General features: G+C 36.2%; 1 protein-coding gene across 2 annotated transcripts; it reads left to right on the plus strand.

Moving 5' to 3' along the window:
• The first annotated feature begins 549 nt into the window (after nt 1-549).
• LOC103430062 (uncharacterized) lies at nt 550-6791 on the plus strand. Of its 2 annotated transcripts, none has more exons than XM_029088792.2 (14): nt 550-878; nt 1548-1645; nt 2680-2762; nt 2856-2982; nt 3494-3557; nt 4238-4335; nt 4440-4524; nt 5215-5338; nt 5554-5655; nt 5781-5845; nt 5968-6049; nt 6135-6214; nt 6326-6435; nt 6564-6791. In XM_029088792.2, exons 1-13 carry the CDS (start codon nt 646-648, stop codon nt 6381-6383), a joined length of 1299 nt encoding a protein of 432 aa, XP_028944625.1. In that variant the 5' UTR covers nt 550-645; the 3' UTR covers nt 6384-6435; nt 6564-6791. The 2 variants fall into 2 exon arrangements, with proteins under 2 accessions (XP_028944625.1, XP_028944626.1); XM_029088793.2 differs by having other exon boundaries at nt 2686-2762.
• Nucleotides 6792-11216: the final 4425 nt, after the last annotated feature.

Here is an 11216-nt window from a genome sequence, read left to right on the forward strand (position 1 = left end):
CATCACTTTGTTTTTTTGACAGAAATTGTCATCACTTAATATTACATCGAACTCTGATAGATCAACTTCCGAAAGAAACATCGACCATGGAGGAGCCTCCTCAATTCGAAGGACAAAATCATTCTCAGCCACCTTACTTGAAGAGCAAGAGAAAGACTTTACTGCCATGTAGCATCACATGTCAAGAATATAATGATATATGTTAGTTAATTTACGTGTCTTTATGTTATTGGCATAGGACACAACCGTAATAGCTAAACATACAAATTGTTCTTGAGAGCAGAGTCGGTATTACTGTAGATAAATTTTTCAATGTGCTGGACACACAGCCCGATACACTAAGAATCATAATACAAGGGTGAATTCTATTTTTTTTTTAAATTTCCAATGAATTATATTATCTCTACTAATAGAATGCCAGAATTATATTTAACGTTCATGATCATGTTCCGGCACACTAATAAATCTCGTAACCGAGGCCACCAAAGTGGCACAAATATTAGGCATACGAAGTGCCGCATCATAAAAGATGTTAGGCGCGCAAAGTGCCACATCATCAGAAACGAAAAAGCTAAAAAAAAAAAAAAAAAAAAATACTGATAAGATATTACGGTTGGTGAGGAAGGGATAGAGCAGGGAGAAGTTATGGCGGGAGCTTCAGTGCATATGCAGCATTTGAACAGCAGAGTCGGTGTTACTATGGCCACCGCTACTACTCCTACAGACACCCAAATCGGGACTCGGGTTCAACTCCCAGAGAAGACCCGCAATTCTCGGGTGTTGGTGCTCGGCGGAACGGGTCGGGTCGGAGGCTCCACTGCCATTGCCCTCTCCAAGCTATGCTCCGACCTCCAAATTGTCGTCGGCGGTCGAAACAGGTAATGAAATTTACCGTTATGCCCAACACGTACTCACTGTTTGGTTGCCGAGAAAAAAAAAAGGGAAATGAAGAGAAAATGTTACTCCTTTGGGTTTGTTAGAGGTGAAATTATCTATTGGCTGGTAGAATTAGAAATGCAAGGAAATTTTGGGATTGAATTATTGTAAAATTTATGTTTTTTGAACAAGAATTGTGTCACTGTCTAAGTCTGCACTCCAAATTTATAAAAACGCAGGGGAATTTGTAAAAAGAGGAGTGCAGGATGACATTTTTGGAGTGCGAATAACGGCACTCAAATAATTAATTAACTTGTTAAGAAGGGCTTCCCTGTCCTGCATTGCCTTATCTAGACCTGGTTAGACTAACAAAGTTTTCCCGTCCAAGCGTCGAGAACCTTAGTAGCTCTAATTCTAATGGTGCACAAGCAGTAAATGTCCGTTATCAATTTCTAGATGACGTAAAGTTAAACAAAATGAATAGGCAGGTAAAATGCATAGCGGAAGAAGATATACCCGATAAAGAGCAGGAAATGGTGCATTTTGATAATGTTGCAGTGGTCTTGAAAATGCATTACCTTTTAGCATCTTCTCGAGTTCTTTCTCATGTGTGATTACGAATGTTTGCTTGTTGAGATGCTAAAGTTTGCTGGAATTGGGTTCCATTACAGGGAAAAAGGTGTTAATATGGTAGCTACACTTGGGAGAAACTCAGAGTTCTCAGAAGTAGACGTTAACAATGTAAAATCGTTGGAAGCAGCTCTGAAAGGTGATCGATTCTTCTACTTTCTTTTCAACATATATTGTCCGTGAATTTAAGTTTCAGCATGCTGCTACCCCTACTCGGGTATTGAATGGTTTCACCAAAAAGTTTCGGTGTTATACTTGACTGATTCGTTACGTATCATGTAGGGAATATTAAGTATTGGAGATGTGTATACCGTATATTTTCTTATTTTTAAGTAAGTATTTCTTTTAGATTTTATTGTCTTCTTAATATGATCCAGTTTGACTCAACAGTTCATACCAATAATGATTTATTCCTTTCTAATGTAGGAATAACTAACTAAACCGATTCATACGAAAACTTTTAGATTGTCTGCCATAGTCTGTGCATCACGATGAAACCTGTCCTTGGGTCTAGTTTAAAGAAAAAATGGTAAATGGACAAATATGTAATTTCTTACTTATACATACTTGACCTCAGTAATTATTTTTTGTTTTGCTTCTTGGTTTAAGACTAAGTCATTGAACATGAACGTAGGGACAAGCGTCCCAAAAAAGAAAGGTTGGAACAAAAAGAAACATCATTTATCTCACCAGTTCCACTTTTTGCGTTTCACTTAACCAATGCTTCTGTAATAGTGAACGGCTATGCAATGACATCTGGGATTTCATGTCTTTCTGTTACGATCCTTTCATATTTTATTAACTCAATTTTCAAAATGTGCTGACATGCTCTTCATCCTCACTGGCCTTTTCTTTTTTCACCACGGGCCATAATTGTCACATCTCACAATTTTGTTTGTGTGTAAGTAGAACAGGCAGATTTTTAACACTGCATCGTTTGTTTCTATTTCATACCTGGAAATTGAGAGAAACCCAGAATTTCATTTTATTGGTTTACCCCTTCTGATATAATGGGGATCATAATTGATATGCATGAGAAGCGTGTAATCCTAGTGTGGGTTTCATAATATTGTATCCAATTTCATTTGAGCAAGTAGCTTCATCTTGTCCTTAAAGTGCAGTTATGAAATTTCATAACAGTGCATAATGATTCATTACGACTTCTCTCTGTAGATGTAGATCTCGTAGTTCATGCTGCAGGGCCATTTCAACAAGCAGAGAAGTGCACTGTATTGGAAGCTGCCTTAGAGACAAAGGTTAGTGAGCGAGTGTGTGTATCTTGGAGAATGTATCTTATAAGTTTACTAAAAAGTTGTATGACTTTGATAATGTCTTTCATCTCCCTGCAGACAGCCTATGTTGATGTTTGTGATGACACAGCCTATTCACAACGTGCAAAATCCTTTAAGAACAGTGCTATAGCTGCAAATATTCCGGCAATAACAACCGGTGGAATTTATCCAGGAGTGAGCAATGGTCTATCATCAGCACATTTTGTTCTGTAATCCACAAGTTTGGTGGTACACTTTGCTTGTGCATATATTTGATCTGTGTTCAAAAAAAAATTTTGCTTGTCCAAGATAAAAACTCAAATACCAGGCTCTTTTTTATAGGGCCCATAGCAAGATATGTTACTCTCTTTCTGTAGATAGAACTACATGCACGAGCTGAGAAACCCCAAGTACCTAGGGTTTTTTGAGTTCATATGAGTTGTACCTTACATGTATAATATAACAGTGAAACCTCGTGATGTGTTATCTTGCTTTTGAGTTTGTTGATGTGAGTTTTGGAATATCTTGAGGACTAGGATACATGATGCCTAGGGTTTTGTTCCACCAAAAACATAAAGCAATTTGTAAACACGCCAATGGAAAACCATTGGAGTAGTCATAGATTAGAGTTGTGATAAGATGATATTCTTGTGTTAAAAACTGGATCTACCATTCGTTTTTTCTTCGATGCTGACTCCTATTTGTTATAATGGCAGTGATGGCTGCAGAACTAGTTCGTGCAGCTAGGAGTGAAAGCAAAGGCACACCCGAAAGGCTAAGGTAAACCATTCCCAGTACCTTAATATTTTAAGTCCAATCAATTGGCATCGAATTGGATTTTTTCTTGCTAGTATAAATTCTTTCTGTAGTTCAAATGGTGCCTTCTACTCACATTGTCTTTCATATTAGTTCGAAATAAATCTTTCCTTGGCCACACTTCTCAAGCTGCAACTCTAATTATAAGAACACAAAAACTTTAACCAAAATTATAATTAATAATCTATACCCAATGTGTTGCGGAGCTTTCGGCTGTGAGAGGGGCGTGTCTTTTGGCTTCCTCGGGGCGCTGTGAAGCTTAGCTTACTTTAGCAGCCATGTGATGATTCAAGTTCGTGGTAGGCATAGGGGCTGGGCAAAGCAGTAGCGAAGCTCAGGTGGTGATGCAAGTGCGTGGTGAGCGTAATAGCCCCTTGGGCACGTTCCTTGTATAACCAAGCGAAGAGCTAGTGAGGGCCAGAATGGAATATATGGGATCAACATTTTCCTCAACTGCCCTCTCATGTCTTTGTTATTTGTATTCAATTTTTATCAAACTTGAAATTGCATGCTTTGATTAGGAGTTCAGATACTTCTTGATTGAAGTGAACATATTGATCTAATGCATAGTCACACATAACATAACATGGAGTATTCGTAGTTTTTACTATGCCTAACAAATTATTGCAAAATCCTCGTATCAGATTCTATTACTACACAGCAGGAACTGGCGGCGCTGGTCCAACTATCTTAGCAACTAGCTTTTTGCTTCTGGGAGAGGAGGTTGTTGCATTTAATAAAGGTTAGTTTCAATAGTGTTCTGCAATTTCTTTTCCCCCTTTCTATTTGTGCTTCTTTTGAATTCCGTATATCATGCCTAACTGTGATAATGGACTTCTCGACCAGGAGAAAAGATCAAACTAAAGCCATATAGTGGAATGCTGGAGATTGACTTTGGAAAAGGCATTGGAAAGAAAGATGTTTATCTGTTGTAAGTTCTGTGAGAAGGATATTGATGTTAAACAAGATGCAATTTTATGCATGAGTTTGGAGTCACCAAACCATATGATCAATAAATTATACACAAAAGAAAGCTGTAGTACTAAGATTACCAACAATTCGGTTAGTATGTAAGGTGATGCCATCAAGTCTCATACAGTAGCATACACCACTCACCCACATTTTTCCGAAAGGGTGGGAAATCCCATTTGAAACTTGTTGTTCAATTCTGGTGTCAGTTTCTTTCTTGTTGACATTGTAATATTTCAATCACCATCTTAACACCTACCTTTCAGCACAAATGCACTGAAATGGATGATAATCTGCTGGAACTGATAAAATACCCTACTGGAATTCACAAAAGATGGTTAACAAGATTGAAGAAGTTTCATCCAACATGTTTCTTTCAATTTTATCTTCTGGTCGTTGGAAGAAATAGAAACATATGTATGTTTTATGTACTGTAATGGTCTGATGGGGCCACAGAGTAGTTGATAGATTGCAGAATAGCTCTTAAATTGCACAGTGTTTTGTCCTTGAGATGTTTTTGCGTCGGAGTGGGGTTTATTTTTCTTTTTTTCAAGCTTGGTAATTTCTCTTCAGATGAACCAGTTGGTTTCTGTCTAACTGCTCAATTTGGTTCAATTACTATGAGGGTTGATGAACAATATCTTATTTTCAGGAATCTACCGGAGGTAAGAAGTACTCATGAGGTCCTAGGAGTACCTACTGTCAGTGCTCGATTTGGAACTTCACCCTTCTTTTGGAATTGGGGAATGGCAATCATGACTAGTCTTCTTCCACCGGTACACTATGACTTTAGTATTGCTTGCATGTGCTCTGATTATTTAGACTGAAACTGTAGCCTTGGCGTTTGAAATTTTCACCCCTACTATAAGAAATGAGATTAGATGATGATTAAGTAACATGCTTTAACAAAATGACCCTGCATTAATTTTGAGTAACTAAATGTGCTTTTAGCTCCTATAATAAGCCTAAGTAATCTATATAAACTTTGCAGGAGCTATTGAGAGACAGAAGCAAAGTCCAACAGATGGTTGAACTGTTTGACCCCGTTGTCCGACAAGTTGATTCTTTTGCTGGAGAGCGTGTATCAATGAGGGTGAGACAATTGGATGAGGGGAATAATTATAATTCACATGATCTTTGTCATTGCAATTCACATTTCTTTTTCCTTTTTCCTTTTTGTTTTTTTTTTCTGGGTTTGTGGTGTGTTGGGGATGACAGGTTGATTTGGAGTGCTCTGATGGGCGCAATACAGTTGGTATATTCAGTCACAAGAGACTTTCTGTGTAAGTTTTGAACCATCCATAGGTTTGTGTATTTAATTTCCCTTCCAAAACTGATCAGGAACCCCATTTTTTCAACATCTGTAAACGTAACAAGGTAGTTGATGTTAGAATTTGTGTTCCAGATCTGTGGGATATGCAGCAGCTGCATTTGTTATGGCAATTCTTGAGGGAAGCACAAAGCCTGGGGTTTGGTTTCCGGAGGAGGTATGTACAAGGGATGAGTAATTTACAAACCTGAAAGCTATACTTTGATGCAATAAGCCTCTTATCAAAGTCTCCCTGTATATAGAATGAAGGCATTGCAATTGAGGCAAGGGAACTCCTCCTCGAACGTGCTGCGCAAGGAACATTCAATTTCGTAATGAACAAGTAAAATTTCCGATCCCTTCTTTCTTATATATATATGTACACACACGCCCGTGACGAAAATAGATATGTGCATAAAGTTTGTGTATGACATAACTGGTTGCTTCTCAACAGGCCATCATGGATGGTGGAAACAAACCCAAAAGAGTTAGGGTTGGGAATATACGTGTAATACTCAAACTGAAGTCAAACTAGAAGTTCAAATTCTTCACCATGTTGCCGAGGTAGGCGTATTAATCGTGTATATGTACATATGTACTGATACGGCGCGTAAGTCTTTCGTCATTACCAAGTAGTTCTTTAGCCATTGTCAAATTAATTGTTCTTTTTTCTTCTTCATATTTTGTCGCAGCTGCGAGGCTTCCCCGTCCTGCAGGACAGAAGGGTCGTCAAATTAAACAAATTTTGGAGATAAATATGAATATTTTCCCCTATATATATATATATATATATATAGCAGTATTCTTCAGTAAAGGAAACAAGTGGAATATAATTTACATCGTATGTGTATTATACTTATTTCAATGTTGTGAAATAAGCAGCTAAAACTCTAATAAATTGCACGGTTTGAAAAATAAAACTTCCTTTCATGCCGGTGTGCCACCCTATAAATACTACGTAAAAAACAACCAAGAAGGAAAAGTTTCGGAAATGAATATCAATTTCAATTTCGGTATCGGAATTTTGGAATTTTATTAACGATCATTTACCGTCTGAACATCATTATATGCAAAAAAAATTAAAAATATTCAATTTGGAAGTTGTTTAGTCATCTATGTGTTAAATCAATCAATGGTTTTGGTCACAACTTACAAGTAACATTCTCAAGATGAATAGTCCATTTATTTTATGCATATAAATGGCTACAAGATCTTTAAATTGATTTGATAAGCCTAAAATTCCAACATAAACAAAACAACAAAACTGGAAACTATACATTTAGGGGTGGTTTGGGAGTGAGGTGCTTAAAAAAAAAGCACTCATGAAAAAAAGCACTCATGAAAAAAAGCTGTGAGGGTTTTAGGTGTTTGGTAAACTGAAAAAAAAGGGCTTATTTTGGAAGCTGCTGTGAGAATAAGCTGAAATCAAAGGAAAAAGCTGAAGCTGCTATTTGCAGCTTTGGAAAATTGGATTTTTTTCAAAGCACACGGAGCCACTATCAGACAGCTTTTTTTTTTTTTTTTTTTTTTTTTTTTTTTTTTTCCAAAAGCACTTTTACAAAAAAGTTTACCAAATACTCTGCTGATTTATTTCACAGCCGCTTATTCTCACAGCAGTTTTTTTTCAAAGTACAGCAATACCAAACCAGCCCTTAATGTTTCCCTTAATCGGCTTTAACTATGAGCAAATCCTCATGATGTTGGTAACTCCCTAACAAATATCGTCACTAAGTACTATGGTCTAGTGGTATTCATCTTCATTTGTGAGTTAGAGATCTTAGATTTGATTGTCGTCTAAGGCGAATTTGAACTACATTATTGCTAGCTTATTCTGAGAGTTAGACTACTCCTACACCTCTTAGGGAGAGAAGTAAACCCCACTTTATCTTGTAACCTTTCTTTAGACAACCCAAAATAATTCGATAATCTTCCAACACTTGGTCCTTTTACTGATGACATGAGTTTCATGAATACAAAATAAGTCACGGAAGGCAAACTACAATATTCTAGTATGACATTTTTTGTTTCTAAATTAAAAGATGCATGATTAGTTGTCAATTTTAGTAACACAAATACTTGCCCCAAATTCTTAAACACAATGATAAGTGGGACTTACAATTTAATACCTATATAACTAAATCCTATATCAAATTGATAATTTTTTTTTTATCGAAACCCTAATTCAATTTCACTAACATTGGTAGTCTCCGTTTGGCATAGCCACGTGTCAGGCTTGTGTCGTTAAATTTAACGACAACTGCCATATGAACTTAATGTCTTTAATTTTCCTGTCGTTGGCCGTAGTGACCTGCCGCTGGAATCACTGCCAGAAACTACAAAATTCTAGATTTCGTCCAAAGCTTCCAATTAGCTCAAAATTCACCAAATCACAACCAAATTGCACAGATAGGTCAAGAAACCTTATCTAAACAAGAATTTGGGCAACTGGAGGTTGAATCCACCTCTGATTTGCCAGAATTTAGCCAGGAATTGTTGCCGGATTCTGGAAAAATGCACAGAGGCACTTAGAGGCAAAAAAAACCTCGAATTCGATTCTGAACTCACAAGTACAACTTGAAAATGCTACCTGGGATTGTTTGGAACTAATTTCGAGCTAAATCGCTGACTGTTTTGTTGTGATTCACTTCGAAACTCCTCAGAGTTTTCACCGAGAACTCGAGTCCAAAGTCTCTTTTTCCCCGACACAAAAGGCCGGTCCTGAGAATTTGGGGCCTAGGCGAGCCTTTAAAGTGGGGCCTAAAATTCTCTGATCTTCGATTATTTGTTTATTGATTTGTATAAACAAGAATTCGCTAAATACATAAAAAGTTCTATTTTCACATCAAATATCATTAAAAATTAATATCAAAAGAAGATAAATATACAAACATTATTTAAACATTACACTATTCACGTTTTTAGACACAAATGTACTAAATGTTTGCAGTCAAGAGTTTAAGATTAAGAGTGAAGAACAATAAAACTTGATGATCAAGAAAGTAAATAACAATAAAACTTGATTGATGAGTATAATATATTCAACGCCATTTGTTTCTCTTGTATTTTTTTTAAAGAAGTTATTGAAAAGAAAAATAAAAAATAAAATAAAAAATTCAAAGTTTTGATTACCTTAAAGTACAATCTTTAAGACCATATGATGGTTGGTTTAAACATTCAATATAAATGGAGAGAATGAGAAGTTGAAAGGAAAAAGATTGCAAAAAGACTTGAGTTTTATAACTTTATATGCATTTGGAGTTGGACAAATGGATTGACAGTAAATTTGAAAAATAAGAAAAATTAAGAAAATCTAGTGACTACTATAAATGCATGAAATATATGAGTGATCAAATACCCCCAAACTTACATTTTTGCTAGTCCTCTAGCAAAACAAAACCACTCAACTAAGACTAGATTCAACAACTTAGTAGCCAACTTCTCAATTTCGATTTCAGAGATAAGTGCTAATCATGATACAGACAATCAAGAACTAATCAAGAGCTCAAAACATCATCCAATAATTAACCAAATTTCCTTCAAACAAAACGTTGAAAAGCCATGTGTGAGCTAGCCATGTCAATGCAATTCCAAGCTCCTTTAAATCATCATATGCAAACATGTGAGTTTCTCACAAGACATACGCTCATTCACTCATAAGTTTTGGTTAATGTGTTTCACTCAAGTGATCTCAGTGCACATGCCACCATATGCTTGCTTGTCCACCTAACTCGCTTATCAATATTTAAGTAATACCTTGGATCAATAGGACTTTATTACGGTTGTAATGAGGTTAAAGGTGATAGGCTAATGAAAGAAAGGATATGGAAATCAAAAATTTTGAGAAAGTACACTTTGGTAGTTTTCCAACACCTCAATATCACACCACCTCAAATTGAAAACAAAATAATAAAACCTCGAGCACCTGTTACTCCCCAAATTTAACTTAAAAAGGAAATTTATACTCTGCAGACACATTTTCAACAAATCAACACTCTCCAATTTTCATATATTTCGTTTTTTTTTCTTTTTTTTTTTTTTTTGAAAGAAACAAATCTGCAAAAGCTACATCACCCACCAAATTCACATTTCATTGTAATACACATGCTCCATCTATCTTTCTACATAAATGAAACCCTCAAAAGCACAACCCATGTAATACTTTCTCAAAACAATAAGGAATCGATTTTTGTGTATGGGCTCAACTCCAATATTGGAGCAAGGTAAAGAGATGTGGCTAACAAAAAAATGGTTTAGTTAAAGGCTCAATGGGCTACTACGGATAAACATAGCATATAAGGTAGGCATGAAAGGCTCAAACGATCCAAAGATGGCCTATATCACTTCCCAGTTATTACATGAATTGATTAATGAATCGAGTAGTATAAAGCAAGTTCTAGAGATACATGTACAGTGAGATCATACGCACAAGAAGGAATGAGATTGATGCATAATGGTTCAATCATGTATAGGCTCAAAAACTCACAAGGTTTACATAATCTCACATGATTCACATATGAAACGCTAAATCATGCTCAAGTTTCACATTGACAAGACTAGACACATTTAATTTTCAAGTTGATTTTTGGAAATCACAGCTAACACAAAGACAACGAAAAGAACTTAGACTTCTTGAAAGTAAGAAGGAAATTAAATCAAATCTCATCATTGAATTGAGAAGTAGCTACAAACAACAATAAAAATGCAAAAACTTTTTTATTTTTTTTTAATTTTTTTATTTTTAAAATTTAATAAATAAACTAACGAAATATATTTCCACCCCCAAACTTAATTATAGCATTGTCCCCAATGATAATGAAAGGAATTTTTTAACAATAAGACATAAAAATGGAAGGAAAGAAATATAAAATGAAATAAAGACACAAAAAGAAAAGGAAAGAACACACCAATTTGTGTAAGCGAGGAGAGCAGTAGTGTGAGAGATGCTGACACGTCTGGAAAAGCAGATTCCTCTCCGATTTCCGAGCTTGCCTCTTCGAAATCTGAGCTCCGTCGAGTGCAGAGGTTGCATGTGACGAGTACGGACAAATCTGGAACAAAGGATGACCCGTGGTTTCTGAGCAAGCTCAGCTTTTGAGAAAGCGAACGCCGCTTTGATTTTTTTAGTTGGCCTCTTCGATATCTGGACTTGCCTCTTCGATCTCCGAAACCCCATCGCGTGCTGATTTTTATAGAGGTATGCAGGACGTTCAAAGCACACTTGAATTTCTGCCTTCAAAAACTCCCTCTTTGCACTTCTACGATCGTGACTTGTCCGACCTCTTCTTTCTTTACACCTCTGAAAAATGTCTGGCCCTTCCGACCGTCGTTTTGACTTGAATCTTGGT

The sequence above is a fragment of the Malus domestica genome, chromosome 11, assembly GCF_042453785.1.
Source record: "Malus domestica chromosome 11, GDT2T_hap1".
Classification (NCBI taxonomy): domain Eukaryota; kingdom Viridiplantae; phylum Streptophyta; class Magnoliopsida; order Rosales; family Rosaceae; genus Malus; species Malus domestica.

Bases quoted from the DNA above. Each gene is read 5' to 3' on its own strand.
- LOC103430062 (XM_029088792.2), top strand. From the start codon at position 646: ATGGCGGGAGCTTCAGTGCATATGCAGCATTTGAACAGCAGAGTCGGT. The intron at 2,983-3,493 runs GTCTATCATCAG...TTATAATGGCAG, and splicing joins TTATCCAGGAGTGAGCAATG to TGATGGCTGCAGAACTAGTT. The intron at 3,558-4,237 runs GTAAACCATTCC...TCCTCGTATCAG, and splicing joins GGCACACCCGAAAGGCTAAG to ATTCTATTACTACACAGCAG.